This window comes from Plectropomus leopardus, chromosome 14 (assembly GCF_026936395.1).
Source record: "Plectropomus leopardus strain MGB_pleo_1.0 chromosome 14, ASM2693639v1, whole genome shotgun sequence".
Classification (NCBI taxonomy): Eukaryota; Metazoa; Chordata; class Actinopteri; order Perciformes; family Serranidae; genus Plectropomus; species Plectropomus leopardus.
The window spans coordinates 14077449-14093284 of record NC_142189.1 but is presented as its reverse complement, the minus strand read 5'-3'; the positions used below and the strand labels follow the sequence as shown (position 1 = coordinate 14093284).

Genomic DNA, 15836 nt, shown 5'->3' with positions numbered 1-15836 from the left:
AATAAAAGTGACGAAAATGCGTCTTAATTAATGATGGAAGTAATGAAAAGTATGCAAATTGTAAAATAGATGGGTAAAAATTGATTTAAAAAAATGATCAAGTCCCACGAAATAGAATATCACATGATATTGACAAGTGATTTTCAAAGTTAAAGTCTTAACTTTATTACACCCCTTTTTAAATGCATCAGTAGTCCAGTGCTTGCAAATATATAGAATTTAAATTAAAATGTTGAATTTAATTCAAAAACTAAAAACTATAGTCTAATTTACAGAGATGCTTTAATGCTTCAAGTAGGGCTGATCATTATGCATACACAAAGATCTCAGTACAAAGAATAAAACCTTTATTAATCCTGACAGAACATACACACATGGCATTTCGATTACCAATCCATTGAAAAAATACAGTATAATACATGAGTAATGTACAAGTGAATATGATTCACTTCTTATTCCACATTTTTCTTTAGAGTCCTTGAAGTTTGCTGTGAACACATAAGAACAGAACTGATTAGTCTGAGCATTAGTGATGGCTGAAACTACAGTTTATATGTAGAAATATGTGCAGAAAAAATGAAACTTCAAGAACAAATCCCACCTGTCCTCAACAGTTTTGTTGGAGGGGTAGTACACCTTAAATGTGAAGCCACTTCTTGGGAATGAGCCCTACAGAAATATTTTATTGACAATTATGTTTGTGACAAATTCAACATGAATCCATATTGAAATAAGACTGATCGAAAAGATTATCATTTTCTGTCAATTTTTTATAGCCCTCACTTGGGTTCCTCTGTTTCTTACCGGGTTGACACAGAGGCAGTCTGTGTTTTTGATGCTGAATGGGTCGTATTTGTCTGCAAAGACTATGACATCAGGGACTGGGTAGACACGCAGAGAGTAGTCATACGCCCAGAATACAGGACTGACATACAGAGGCAGTGGAGTCAAGTGGCCCTGGGACAGGATGGTCTTAACAAACTGGGGAGAAAATAATTCAAATAAGAAGATTATTCATTTACAAAAATAAAAAGGACAGAGATTAAACCAGGCTAAGTAATTTGCCAAAATCTTAGCAGCAACAACTCATTGCTTAAGGAGCACTTAGAAAGGATGACAAAAACTTACTGAACTAAATACCACATTTAAGGAAAATAAAACCTCTGACAACACAACTAAAAATACTGAGTGACCTTTTAATGAGAGGTAGTTCACTCAGTGGGAGAGTTTGTTCAGAGAAGCTGAAACTCACATGGTTTGGAATGTCAAGATTGTTGTTGGGCAACCGAACGCAGTTCCTGCACATCTTGTTGACCAGGTCCTCCCTGATGATGACGATCTCCTGGCTGCAGTACTGGATCCTGATGGGAAGAACACAGCAGGTCACTTTTAGTCTCTAAAGCAGAAATACTGTCAAAGTGTGATCACAAACTTTTCAAATGCTTTCAGATCAACCTTGTGTACATCAGACCTCTGTTCACTCTGCATAACAAATATTTTGACATCAAATAAAAAAGCCTTGTAGGTTTTACCTGCATGGATTCGTAGTGAACACAGAAAACGGCACCCTCTGTCTGAACTCCTCTGTGATGTGATCTGCCAATGGAGGCCTGAGGAAAACAGATTTATCCACATTTGTACAAATAACTGAGCAAATCACAGCGATGCTTATGTCTGTGGATGTTTACCGTGGCAGGATGGTTCCTGGACCAGGATCTTCAGGGCCGGGAACAAACACAAAGCGACAACTGCAGGATCAGGGTAAACAAATAAAAATCAAACACTGAAATTGGAGCAGACAATGTGGACCTGCAGAGTTTTCTTATGAACAAACACAATGTATGTTTACATTCAGTATTGATTAACAAAATATATTGTGTATCCTCCAGCTCTAACAAACATGTTAAATGCATTTTATTTCTCATAAAACATCTGCAAAACTGTATCTCAAGTACATGAAAACACTTTAAAATTCCTTTAAAAAGAATGTGAAAACATTTTTTGGAACAGCTTAATTTTTTTTTTTATAAAGAGTAATTAACCCAAAATGTGTGTCCATAAATATGGTAATTAATTACTTTAGAATTTCTTTTAGATAATATGGAAAACTCAAAATTATGGTAATTAAGTATTTAACTACCATGTTTTTGGACACATATTTGTAAGTTAAATCCTCAGAAAAAAACTTTTAATTTGAATGTGTTATGGCCTGTTACCATAATTATGAGCACACAAATTTAAGTTGATTGCTAGTAAAAACTAATTTGGTCCAACACATTTTTTCCACATTATTTAAAATAACTTTTAAAGTGTTACAACCAGAATTGTTTACATCCATGTTTAACAGGATGAAGTCTTTGTTTCTTTGCCTTTGTTGGTGAACTGCAGCATATCTTGGAGAGTTACTGCCACCTGCAGGATTAGTTGACTAGTACATTAAATGTTGCTACCCTCGCTAGCTGGAACCAGAAATACTGGTTGGTTAAAGTTGTTGTTAAGATACCTGAAGGAAAACACGAGGTGTTTGGATTGGTATGTGAAACTAAACAGCAGCTGATCAACTCTCTCTCTCACACACACACACACACACACACACACACACACACACACACACACACACACACACACACACACACACACACACACACACACACACACATGTCCGCACTCATGGTCGTCCACAGCTGTTCAGGGACATAAGAAAGTATGTCTGTGCCTTCACATACACTCCAGCTGGCTGGATGTCTTCTTGCTAGGCTGAATGAGAGACACGCTGAGGCTTGTCATAAACTGGGTGTACGGGATCCTGGATGTATGTGAGTGGCAATTTGCGTGAGAGAGCTAACGTGTGTTTTGAATGAAAATGAAAAAGGATTTTAAAAAGTGGGTTTTTGTCAGGTTTTGTGGGATAATGTGCAATGTTCATAATGCACGGTGCAAAGTGGTGTATTTAAATTATGTGTTTATGTAATTGAAAATGGGATAAACAATTTCTAATGTCATATTTTTTTCAGACTTCATAGATTAAATAGTTTTTAATTTAGACTGTTTTCTAACTTTCAGACTAAACTAAGTTTAAACTTACATACAGCAGCAGGGATATTTTTTCCTTGTATCACTTGCAGGTGCTTGTGCTTCCTCATGCATTTGCACAAGATGAACAAAACAGGGACAACTCACAGAAAAACAGCTCCCTAGCACCACTACAGGTCAAAAACTCCACAGGAAAACTTTAAGAACAGACCAGAGCAGGGTAGGGTGACAACTCAATGGGATCCTACCTGCTGTGAATCGTCGGGTATGAACATATAGCATCGGCAAGAGCCTTCAGTGACTCTGTAAAAGAGAAATAGGAATTTGATTCTGAAATGTGCCCATTTATCTCTTTATTAAACACAAAGATCTCAAAATCTACAGTATGTTAGAAGTGAGGAGGACCCAAAAGTCTCACCTTTGAGTGATTTGATCTGTGCTTTTCCATACGGGGCAGAGGAGAAGTTACCACAAAAAATGAAACAGGTGGGAGGCATCGAAGCATAGCCTGTGAGAAAAAACAAAGTGACGCTAAATGTAATTAGTGTCTCAGAGTGCAGATTCTTTACTTACAGAGTCTAAGACTATGATGCAATAGCAGACCTGAGAACATCATGCTGAGCTTTTCCATCACTTCAACACTGTCCAGCCACACATCAGAGACAATTACAAACATGGCGTCTTCATTCTCCTCCTCCAGCTGCTTCAGTTTGGCTGAAGCCTTCACTGAGGTTGTGGATGGACCACCAAAGAAGTTCAAATTGCCGTAGTAAGCCCTGGAAAAAAGGAGGGATCAGTGAGTCACTGCCCTTTCACACGAAGCTGTCTTCTTGATGAACGAAACAATTTCTACAAGAGTTAAACAGTAACTTTGGTATTTTTCAGCATTTTGTGTTTGACTGATGAGGAAAACTGTTTTTGACATCGGTTCAGGATTGAGCGAGAGCACTGCAGTTAGCAGTGGCGAAACAGGATGCAGTCTAATCCCTGTGGGAAATTTAACAACACCAGCTCACGCCCACTCAAAGTGCCTGACAACATTATGAATCGAACCCTACAGAGATCGACCTTTTTATAAAGAGTAAAATCCTTTTGGTTTAAACAGAAACAGCCTCAACATAGCTATCATCAAAGCTGTAGGATTCCATTTAAATAAATGCATTATCATAAAACACACTTCATTTAAAGTTGACCAAGAAATAAAGAAAACTCTCTATACACACAAAAATTACTATTTATTTAACTGGATTCTGGTGGGTTTAGTAATGGTGATTTCTGGTCCATTTCTGGTTGAACAAAAAGGATCTTACTCTTTTACACCAAAATGTTTGTCTCTGTCGGGATCCTTCCCACAATGTTGCCAAACACAGATCAGCAGTCTGAGCTTTTTAGTGGCAACACGTAAAAAGCCACAGACGTACTCCAGTATCTAATGCCAGGTTGCACATATCGATAAACTCACAGCTCACTATTTAAGCTTGCAATAAAAGTCAATCTGAACACTTCTCTTTCAATCCACTGACCTTGTGCTTGATGACGGCTCTGTTGGTGGAAACCCGAAGCCATTGACATGAAAAACCGAGTCCTCATACCAACCTACAGGACAAAGGGCAAAGCTTCACTTCTAATAATGCATATACTGATGCTTTGTTTTAATCTTATTGCATCTTTTTTTTTCCATTTTCTTTAGTGCAGTTGTAGTAGTAGTTATTATTTTACCCTCTGCTAGTACAAAGCAGGATTCTGTGTACAGGCCGTTATGAAACTGGTGATAACCTAGTTAAGGAATACATCCACTTTGAAAGCAACAAAATGCTGTAGAATATAAAGTGTTTTTAGTTGGGGAGCTCCAACAAACACATGAAAGGATATTGCTTTGGACATGTCCAGCTGTACTGTTCCACTTGGGTCCTCAAGGTAAAATTTACCCTTGAAAAAAAAAAAAGTTTCAGAAATTAGATGTACTGAAAAGAGACAAAAGCCTCTGAGAACTTTTCATTACCAACTCACCTCTTTCAGTTGTGTGACCATCCCCAATACAATCACCTCTCCCAGTTTAGCTGTGCTGCCGAGCAGTGCTTCAATTGTCTTGAGCTAGAAAAAACAAACAAAAATCTGTTAGTGACATGCAAAGCATTTATATGTGGGTCATTTGTAATTAGTGATCAGGATTTGTTACCTGAAATTTGTTTTGACCCTCTTCAACCGCAGCTCCGATTGCAGGTGGGGTGAAGAGCTGGTGCCGATGAATACGCTACAAAAAATATGTTTGCATAAATACAACATTCAAGCTGCATATCCTGGGAATAGCAGCAAAGAGACTGTGTCAATTCCCCAGTCTGCAAATTCGATAATGACCAGAGCTCACTGACCTGTTGTAGGATGGTGTAGCGCTCCCTGAAGAGTTCAGCTTTGTCTTTGGCCAAACCACACAAACTGGGAGCTGGATGGCTTGTCATACTGATGCTGTGTGAAAAAAAAAAATAAATTAAAAGGTTCATAACTCTGTCTGCATTACATGTAAATGTTTGAACTGGGTCGAAAAACAGCAGCAAAATAAAGCAAATCTGAATGAAATAATTTGGGATAATTTTTATTAAAAATGAGACAGAAACTGTCCCTTTACTCACGGTACAAACTTCTTCCTCTCCACACTGTAAATGTATCTGGGCACATCAAAAGCTCCAACGATGTTGAAAACATTATCTCTGGAAGAAAGTTAAACAACTCAAATTAGTAAGATTTTCTACAGGAGAATAATATCGATAATACAGCTACATCTAATTGTATGTTGAGTATCTATAAAATGACAAAATGTCGTTTGTAGTGTAGTTACTACATTATCACAATAAAGCAAGCATGTGCCTGCAGTTACCCAATAACATTACAGTGAATCACTGGTACACACTCTTCAAATTCCAGCTGCTAATATGCAAATGGCTGGAAATTAATATGATCTAATGGATATTAGTGCACATTACTGTTTCCCTGTCCTGTAAATAATTTGCATCATGATAGTCTAGTCTAGACAACAGTATGCTCAAAGATTAAAATTCATGGGTGCACCTAAAAACTGCTGAAAGATTAAGATTCACGGGTGCACCTAAAAGCTAATATGGTAATGAAATGGGGAATTCACTCACTTCATCAACTCAAATTCTAAAAAAAAATCATTTTAGTCATCTATCAATACAAATCCAAAGCATCAACTATAGATTAATGCAGTAATTGTTATATAATTTAAAAAAAAAAGGCTTACATGGTTTCATCACAAGACTGAGTGCAATCCTGGACGGCACTCTCCACCACAGACAGCTCAATCATACTCGAGGACACTGTTGGAAAACACAAATTGTGGTCACAACCTGTAAAAACTCTCAAGGAAAACACAAAAACAAGTGCTGTCTACAGCAGATTGTGCACTAAACACACAGTGATGTGGAGAGACACTTACGTGGTTGCTTCTCCACTGCATCCAGGACCTTTTCAATAATATCATCCAGTTCAGAGACATTGACAGACTCCAGGACCTCCACAAGATATCTGCTGGCTTCACTGGAGCACAAAACAAGAAATACACCAATGTTGTTACTTTTGACTGCTGATATAAAAGTAGAAAAATATTAATTTTATCAAGGAAATGTGTATATACATGCTTCAGTTAAAGAAATCACTGGATGCATTTTCTAAAAAGTTTTTTTTCTTATTGCTTTCCACATTAAAAACAATATAAACAGGCTGAATGATTTAAATGTGAATTGCTTGTTTGTTAGAAATTATACAATAGTATAAACTCAAGATGGAACTTCTAAGGATGTGAAGTGTCACTTTAGATGTAGTTGAAGTGTAGGTGATGAAAGCAGCTGAGGTGAATCGCTGCAATTTATTTCGAGCAAGTAAAAAAGGTAAAGAAAGAATGAACATGGAAGATGCTAACGTTACATACAGGATGACTCCTAGCTTCCGTGTGGTAACAAACAACAAAGAAAACATGAAAACGTACGCATAACCCGTTGCATGATCACAGTCTGCATATTGTTAATGTTGCTTATTTTCATAACCATTACCATAAAATCAATCACAAAGTTTGAACGGCGTCCACCAAAGTGTCGCTGCCTTCGACGTGACAGATAACCTTACATATCATGTTAGCTCTGTTGTTACACAAATGCCACAAATTTTACGGCGTTTGCATCAAAAACACATTAACAACGTTTAAAAATGACTAAAATACATACGGTCTAAGTATAAGTCCCCTCATCTTGAAGCCAGTAGACACTTTAGTCTTTATTTTCCGAGCGACATCCATGGTTGTTTTTACTGTTCCACTCAGATTTGGCGCTAAATGTCAACTTCCGCATGTATTTCGTCACTTCCGTTGAAGAAATGTTTTAAAAAAAAGAAAACAACTGTTTTATTAAAACGTTATGCAAAAATGAAATAACGTTAAAGCAAGCAGCACAAACCCATTTTTTAAATTTGAAAGTTTTTTGTTTTAGCATAAATTACTTAAACATACAAACGATACAACTTTTCTCGTAATGTTACATGCATAATGGACGTTGTGCTTACAAGTTTTTAATTTTTAATTATTTTTTTACGTTATTGTTGTAATTTGTTACCGCATCTTGAGTTTATAGGTGATAGTTAAAAATATACTGAAAATCATCCATACCTGTTGATAACATTTAACATTTAAACCATAATTATTACTATTAGCTATTATCATTATTATCAGTAGTAGTAGTATAGTATTATATTTTTGCACCTCATAATGGTAGTAAAAACCAAGGTGTGTGTATTGTCTGTGTGAGGAAAGCCTCCTTGGTGCTATAACTCTGCAATTACCCTTGTTCAAAACACGTTACATTATTCAAGCAACTCTCAATAAACACTGTGAAAGTACCCTCTTTATTTCTCTAAGAGAATTAGAATATTTCCTTATATTATTCAAACACTTCATCCGGAAAGTGCTATTTTCCATTTACATATAAACAATAATTGTATAGGTTATATTGGTCATGGATAGAACAGGATTTGAAAACCAAAAAACAGAACAGAACCAAACATAGATGTAACTCAACATCAGAATCACTGTATTCATTGCATAATATTGCTATGGCCGTTACGACTAGTTTATGACCGATTTGACTCGTTTTACTTGGGACCCCTGGCAGAAAGCTTTTACTTTGACAAGAAAAAAATGACCGGAAGTTGTATTTTATTATGCAGCTATTCTGACACACGGCTTATGGGACTGGAAGGACTGGGACGAGACTTTTCTCTGCACCGCAGTGTTTTGGCGTTTACAACATGAGAAAAAAACTACGTGACAACTAAAAGCGTACCATAGCACGTAAGTACCATGTATATATACATGTTTTTGTGGGGAAAAAGGAGTAAATAATGTCTGTATTGTTGACCATTTGTTGTTTCACCTGCAACTACGTAACGGTAACTCTCCGGCTATAACGTTAAAAATGTAACGTTAGGCTTCCAATTTTCTACAGAAATACCTGAGAAATACGATATAATTTACTATTTTTCTATAAAAACAACATGAGGGGAGTTGGGAGCCTGTTTGTATCACCTCTGCTCGCACTATTATTTCCTTGACTGTAAAACGGCAACTGATGATGCAACATAGGTGACATTTTCCGACACATTTTTTACACATTTCTTCTATTTTGAGGCTGAAACTCACAGTCTTCTGTTTCTATTAATAGCAGCCAGTCATGGATGCCGCATTTGAGAGGCACCGCTCGGAGCTGGTGGCCCGGGAGAGGAGCGGACACACGGCTGTGGTGGAGGAAAACCTGCTGTATGTTTGGGGAGGTTACATGGTGAGAAAAACAAACATTACCAAACGAACCGTTTAACGTTTTCCTTCAAGAAATTAACGAAAATAAACACAGATAGCATGCTAAAACATGGTTTACTAATGCTGTCTTATTGGACATAATTGTAATACCTTAATAATAGACATGTATTCTTTACAGTCAGTTGCTGACGATGAAGTTTTCCTTCCCAATGATGAAATCTGGGTGTATGACTTACAACAAGGTGTATGGTAAGAATATAAAATAAATTCCAAATGTGCCTGTTTGGTCAAGACAAAGAATAATTAATTGATGTGTTAATATATTCACATATTGTGGCTTAAAGATCTGGTGTGTAGGATTTAGTGACATCTTGTGGTGAGGTTGCAATATTGCAACCAATGAAATTTCTCATATGTTTGCTAAGGTTTCTGCATACTTTCTGTGTTGAACGTATACGGACAGGGGTGGTCAGATATGCTCGCGGCTATATATATTGGCTACTACATGTGACAGTCCGTGTAAGTCTCTGGCGGTAAACACGAGGGCTGGGAGGTGAGTTTACCGTATGTCTACTGCTGGGGAGAGTGAAACTAAACGATGCTGCTGGGTGTGGAATAAATGTTTGGCAAATATCCAACTTAAAACAAATTTAACTGGGGTTAGGGGACTGCTGTTTTTTACTGGACTAAAGTGTTGAACAAGGAATTGGAGCATGCACAGACGGTGTGCTTGTTATGTCACAGTGTGTGTGGTCACAAAAAATGGGCTGCACGCAGACATCAGCATAGGCTCCTAGTGGAGCCTTGTGAACATGGGTTGGTGGCAACATTTACATCACACGGACCGATGTCGACCCATGCGCACACATGGACGCAGACACCATGAACTGACCTTACGAAAACTGCGGGGGCTGATCTAGAGCCAGTGTTTGGTTTGTCCCATCTATACTATGGTAGAAACATGTCGGACTCCACGGAAGAGGACCCACATTGTTAACGAGGTTAACGAAAAATATTAATACTTCGTTTCAGGTTATTACAAGCTAAAGAAAACATAGTTCTGAATATTATATCCTATTTCTGCCACTATATCCCCCTAATGCTGCATTCATATGGTATCAGGGAGGTGGTACACAGCAAACTGGACATCATTTTAGTGGACAAGAGCAGGATGGAAAAATTAGGTTAGGCCTGCAGAAAATACCAGCAATGATGATGGTAGAGGTGGTAAACAATGTCCCCACTGCAATACACTGTCACACATGTTTAGTTTTACTGTCTTTCCATTTTGTTGGACTGTTTTTTAATTTATCGCATGCCATCCTTGAGGGCATTGTCCATGTACCATCTATTGTCTGCCTGATTCTGTGTAAACGCAACATAAATCTTACACACTGGACCTTTATATATCTCCAACTTTCTGGTTATTTACACATCTTTATGTCTCAGCCCAGTCATGTCACATTTGTCTTGTGCTTGGCTCGACAAGCTCTTGCTTGGAGCCATCAGCTGTTTAGTTTTTGTTGTAAATTGTGTCATGAGTGAATGTAAGAAGTTTATCCACATTTTTTTCTGAATTATTTTCTGAAGGGAGGTGTTTCACATGTCAGGGGAAGTCCCTCCCTCTATGTCAGGGACCTGCGGCTGCTCTGTGAATGGACACATGTACATATTTGGAGGCTGTGATGACAATGGACAGACCAATCAGGTGAGGCTGATAAATGATGATCCCCACAATTTATGACATCTTAACCCTTTAAAACCTAAACAAATGTGATTTCTTACAAAAACATAGAGAGAAGGCAATGAGCTATTTAACAAGACATGGCCCAAAAATTAGCAAAAAAATAGGAAGTTACAAGAAAATGTGAAACCTGAAATAAACAAAAAAAAAAAAAAAAAAGAAAGAAAAGTAGAATGCGAAAAAACCCTGTAACATAATCTATAACATAATTTTACAAATAAAATTATCTTAATTGTAAATATATTTTTCTGGATGTTTTTCCATAAGCTTGGGATATTTTTTTATAATCCTCCCATCTTTTTTAAAAACTATTATTCAGGTAATTTTCTTATTACCTTTTAATAACCTCTTGCATTGTGTGCTACATTTCTTGCCAAGTTGGTCACAACCTTTTCCCCATGTTTTCAAAAGAAATTAAACCAATTTGCTGAGGGTTCAAAGACTCAAATTGCCTCTAAGAGGTGTCTGAACGCACCACAAGAAAACTGATGTTGATCCAGATTTTAAAGGGTTAATATGGTTTACTCACATAAACAGCACAGGTTGTTTTTCTTCTTGTGTGTTGTTAAAAAAAATAACTATAAACACCAAAGTATGTGTAAAACCTGTTGGGTGTGAGTGCACAATGGATCAGTGTGAACACACCCAAAGGTCACATTTGAGACTGAGCAGCTGACATTAAGAAGTTATCGGTGTTTGACTTCAAACAGATCTATTGTGTCAACCTGACAGACGGTAAATACACGTGGAAGAAGATCATGCATGAGATCGGTTCTGCTCCCTCACCTCGAGACAAACTGTCCTGCTGGGTTCACAATGGGAGGTAAGTACCATGACAATGTAAATGTTTACTGGCTGCTGTTTCAAACACTTTGTTACTACATGGGCTGCTACGTAAAGAAAACACAACAATTCGTATTTCCATTTCATTATACACTTACGAAAACGTAGCTATGAATATGATATTCTATTTCTGCCACTATTTCCCCTTAAATTCTACACACTGGACCTTTAAAAATCATCCGTTTGTGCCTAATTTTGTGGTGAAATGGAATTAAGTACTAATTGTTTTGGATTTTGATACTTTATTACCAAATAAATCCATAATCTGCTCTTGCATGATGGTAATATTGGTTGTAATATTTAATATTCTCCAGGATCATCTACTTTGGGGGATATGGTCACAAACTACTGACGGATCTTGATAGCAGGAACAGGAGCTTCATTGTAGATGAAACATCATGGGTAATATTTTTTATTGACTATACATCTGTCACTGGTCACATGTTTGTTCAACAGTGCAGCATAGGCATAAAAGATATTATTGAAAAACATATGAATGACTCTATACATTTGTTTTCAGGTGGGAGATCTCTTCTGGGGATGGAACAATGAGGTTCATATATTTGACCCCATGCAAGCCAGTTGGAGTGAACCACAAACTCATGTAAGCCAGTTAAGAGTGTGATTCATGCTTTAGTGCAATAATTACAATGCAGTGATTGTAATTCACTGATTGAAAATTTAAGAGAAGGGACCTTTAGCAGTATTGGAAATCTTTTTAGACGATGATTTTCAGATGATTTTTAAGTGTCAGTTTTTGTGTTCAGGGCCGTGCTCCAGCCCCCAGAGCCGCCCATGCCAGCGCCACAATAGGATGTAGAGGATACATTTGTGGAGGCAGAGTCATGGTGAGAGCTCGATGTGGTTTTTAGTTCTTCTCACATATTCGTGAGCAGAAAACAGTAAGCCTTTAGAAGCTGCACAAAGATAATAGCAGTCTGCCATCAGTAATTTGTGCTCTTCTTCTTTTAAATGCAGGAAGCCAGGACGAGTGACATTCACTGCCTGGACTTTCAAACATGGACGTGGTCAGAAATGTACGTATGTGATTGTGGCCCAGATGACCTCAATTTCAACATTATTGTTGATATTTCAAGTGGACTTATCATAGACTGTTAATAAAGATGGTCGATGCTTCTACAGTTTCATCCCACTGTACAAAAATGAAGCAAAAGTGTCGGATGAAGGCCCTTCATTATTCTGGCTTTGCTTTTTATACAGAACCAAAAAACGACAGCATAAATGTCTGATTTTAGGCAGCATGATGGATAAAGTGTAACACAACAGTTTTAGCCTCTAGTGTGACAAATAATATACACACTTGGCAGCACTTTCCATAAAATAACAATGGCATAACATCATCCTCTGCTCAGAGGGTAAAGAGTTCCTAAATCTAGTCATCTCGCCAATTTGTGGATATTTCCGATTGCTGTTCTTCTGCTTTGAGTCAGCAGCTAAGTGATGCTTACTGCTTTTTAAATCTCCCAGCGGTAGGTTACACACATAACACATTGTCAATGAAATATCACACCATGTCATGTATAGGTGGCTGCCCCTTTTAGACAGCTGTTGATTTGGCACTGTTACTTCCTTCACTGCTAGCTTTAAAGTGACAACTCTGTCCCTCCATTCTTTAATTATACTTGATATACAGACTTGTGAGGCGAAATGACAGCACGAAACTCTTGCTTTGAACAAGCTGCGTAAAAAGATCAATTCACAGTCATCAATCATGATGCCACACCCCCTTTTTATAGCATCAAATAACTAATAAAAACAAATGCACAGAAAAACGAACACTTCAACAAACATCAGTGTGATTAGAACTACTCAGAATGCAAGAGGACATCTCTGGGTAAAATTATATGACGTGTACTTTGATATTTTAGTTTGGCCCATGCCACATATGCTAACATGGAGAAGGTGAGAATTAAGATCTATGCTGCAGTTAGCCACCAGGGGGCAGAAGAGGTGTTTTGCTCTACTTTGGGGAGCTGTCATGCCATCCATCTTTATATTCAGTCTATGGTTCAGATCTTTAGCAGGGTGTGTCTTTGACAGCATCGTGCAAAATATCTTTTCCAGAATCCCAGTTTCCACCACTCCAGTGGGCAGATCGTGGCATACCCTCACAGCGGTATCAGACAGCACCTTGTTCCTGTTTGGGGGCCTCAGTGTAGACTGCAAACCAATGAGTAAGAAAATGCGACCGCCTCTTTTCCTGGTTCCTTTGGTCATTTTATGTTCTTAAATTGTTTTCTTGTAAATAACACAAATTTCTCTCAATCAGGCGATGCCTGGTTGCTGGATATTGACTCAAAGAAATGGAGAGAAGTCGAACATCCCTATAAGAATAAGCCAAGGTAACAATATGGGAATTCTTTCAAATTGTGCCACCAAATTTAAAAGTTCTACATTTGTTACCCTGCAACAGTCTCACAAAGTGTTGCTCTTAATTGTGAGCAGGTTTTAAATGGCGTTTTCTCCCATCCAAGGTTGTGGCACACAGCGAGTCTTAGCAAAGACTCTGATGTGATTGTGTTTGGTGGAAGTTGTGACTACATCCTTCTTGTTGACACTGTAAGTATTTCAGAGACATTTTAAAACAGGGCTACCCAAAGTGGAGCCTGCGGCCAGAGTTTAAAATATTAAAGGGGCCCTGTGGACGGTGGGCAGAGTGACACTTTGCACGGTCAGTTTGGGACCAGTTAGGTTAAAAAAAAATGGTGAAGCAGGTACATTGGTATAAGGACAAAAGACATTTCAATTAGGGGAAATGTGATACTAGTACCATTTTGCATTTTAACAATACAATGCAGTACAATAAGTGTTTGCTACAGGCCTATGGCCCACAATTAAGTTTTAGTTTTGGCCTTCCAAGCGGAAAAAGTTTGGGCATTCCTGCTTTGAAAGCTACAACAGAGATATGATATTATTCAAATTTTATAGACATGAAATCATCACAATCCAAATCCTCATGAATTCAGATTAATACAGTCACAAATGTGTGAAAACTATGCAGAAATACCAGTAAAAATTAATTTAATTTACAGATTTTTAAAAGTAAAATAAATTAAGTTGTATTCTGGTGCTGTTTGGTGTCCCTGGGCTGAATAACACATAAGAGAAAACCTGCATGAAATTCAACTGCATTTAACTTTGCCCATAAATATTCTTTTTACTTTGTGTTGAATGTATAAATAAAAATGTTCCCTTACAAGGCTTGTATATTTCTTTTCAGGGTCACTGCAATGATGCACTTGTTTTCCAGACACAGCCATATCCTCTGTTCAGGTAAAAACTTTTAAACAACAGATATTCTGATTTTTTCAAACACAGTTTAACTCAATAACACGAATTTATGATGGCAGCATTAGATTTACATATGTTCATTTCAGAGCCTTGAAACCTGGGAAAATTGACTTGAATCATTTAAAAACATGGGAAGAAGGCCATTAACAACAGTAGAAGAAATGGCCCAAGAGAAAATTCCTTGAAAATAAAAATAAAAAGTTTAAACATATAGAATAATTCTGTAAAATAATTTCAAATATATACATATAATAATTTTTAAAAAACTTTTCTGATGATTTCTTGCAATTTGTGTGACATTTCTTGCCATGTTGCTCATTGCCCATTTTCTCGTGTTTCTGAAAGAAATCAAACCAATTTGATAATGGTTCAAAGGTTTAAACACATGTGAAAAGCATCTGAAGGCAACAAAAGAAATGTGATATTGATCCAGGTTTCAAGGGGTTAATGATGTTAGCTTCAATGAGCTTCTCCTGTTATTGCAGGTAAAATAACTTATTCTATTTCTTTGTAAATCATGTTATAAATCAGGATAAACCCCTTCAGATGTATCATCTCACTTCCAATTGTTATTTTTACTATTATTATGTCATAGTTTCCCTCAAAATAGAGACGCAAAATGACAGATTTATTTTTTCCTCTGACAGGATTTGTGAGGATTATATTGCGAAGAATGTGAGGAACTATGAGATGCTCAGAAATCAGCTTCCACTGCTGCCTCCCAAACTGCTGACAGCCGTACAGAGGAGGATGTCTTTCTACAGGCCTTCAAAGAAGCAAAAATACTAGTTTAAAGAATGTCTCAGTTGCCAAAAACAGTGTATTATCATACCATTTTTTAAAAAAAAATTCAGTACTGTACTCCCTTCAGTGTGAACATCTCCACTACACTGTGGGATAAGCATTTTTATTTATAAAATATATTGTGCAAGATATTTTATGGTGTTATATTTGATTGTTTTAGAGATGCAAATTTTATTTTGTACAGTCTGCCTGCTGCAATACTCTAACAAGCTGTTTCTGTGATGATTAAAAGGCACATTGAAATGTTTTTGCCTGATTTTGATTACTAAACTTAAAAAT

General features: G+C 37.2%; 2 protein-coding genes across 3 annotated transcripts; one reads left to right on the top strand and one right to left on the bottom strand.

Annotated features, from left to right (window-relative positions):
• Positions 1-324: 324 nt before the first annotated feature.
• Positions 325-7402, bottom strand: pole2 (polymerase (DNA directed), epsilon 2). The gene is made up of 19 exons (XM_042501058.2): positions 7272-7402; positions 6488-6588; positions 6293-6368; positions 5664-5741; positions 5406-5499; positions 5213-5287; positions 5044-5127; positions 4906-4962; positions 4753-4801; positions 4557-4629; positions 3637-3809; positions 3452-3541; positions 3282-3336; positions 1689-1748; positions 1533-1610; positions 1253-1361; positions 805-981; positions 602-669; positions 325-488 (listed from the first exon to the last, which is right to left on the bottom strand). The coding sequence occupies exons 1-19, from the start codon at positions 7340-7342 to the stop codon at positions 470-472; spliced, it is 1587 nt and encodes a 528-aa protein (XP_042356992.1). The 5' UTR covers positions 7343-7402; the 3' UTR covers positions 325-469.
• Positions 7403-8259: 857 nt separating this feature from the next.
• On the top strand, positions 8260-15804 carry LOC121954166 (kelch domain-containing protein 1). Of its 2 annotated transcripts, none has more exons than XM_042501517.2 (14): positions 8260-8389; positions 8760-8876; positions 9033-9103; positions 10445-10562; positions 11309-11421; positions 11756-11843; positions 11962-12045; positions 12209-12289; positions 12420-12478; positions 13527-13636; positions 13732-13804; positions 13937-14021; positions 14683-14735; positions 15401-15804. In XM_042501517.2, the coding sequence occupies exons 2-14, from the start codon at positions 8769-8771 to the stop codon at positions 15540-15542; spliced, it is 1185 nt and encodes a 394-aa protein (XP_042357451.1). In that variant the 5' UTR covers positions 8260-8389; positions 8760-8768; the 3' UTR covers positions 15543-15804. The 2 variants fall into 2 exon arrangements, with proteins under 2 accessions (XP_042357451.1, XP_042357452.1); XM_042501518.2 differs by having other exon boundaries at positions 8268-8389; positions 8763-8876.
• The last annotated feature ends 32 nt before the right edge of the window (positions 15805-15836 follow it).

What these genes read in the sequence shown, in the direction of transcription:
- pole2 (XM_042501058.2), bottom strand. Translation starts at nt 7,342, where the DNA reads ATGGATGTCGCTCGGAAAATAAAGACTAAAGTGTCTACTGGCTTCAAG. An exon ending in GAGAGGAAGAAGTTTGTACC is followed by an intron (nt 5,500 to 5,663) that starts GTGAGTAAAGGG and finishes TTTTTCACACAG; the next exon opens with CATCAGTATGACAAGCCATC. An exon ending in GCTCAGCATGATGTTCTCAG is followed by an intron (nt 3,542 to 3,636) that starts GTCTGCTATTGC and finishes TTTTTCTCACAG; the next exon opens with GCTATGCTTCGATGCCTCCC.
- LOC121954166 (XM_042501517.2), top strand. Translation starts at nt 8,769, where the DNA reads ATGGATGCCGCATTTGAGAGGCACCGCTCGGAGCTGGTGGCCCGGGAG. An exon ending in ACAATGGACAGACCAATCAG is followed by an intron (nt 10,563 to 11,308) that starts GTGAGGCTGATA and finishes GACTTCAAACAG; the next exon opens with ATCTATTGTGTCAACCTGAC. An exon ending in TTGTAGATGAAACATCATGG is followed by an intron (nt 11,844 to 11,961) that starts GTAATATTTTTT and finishes ATTTGTTTTCAG; the next exon opens with GTGGGAGATCTCTTCTGGGG.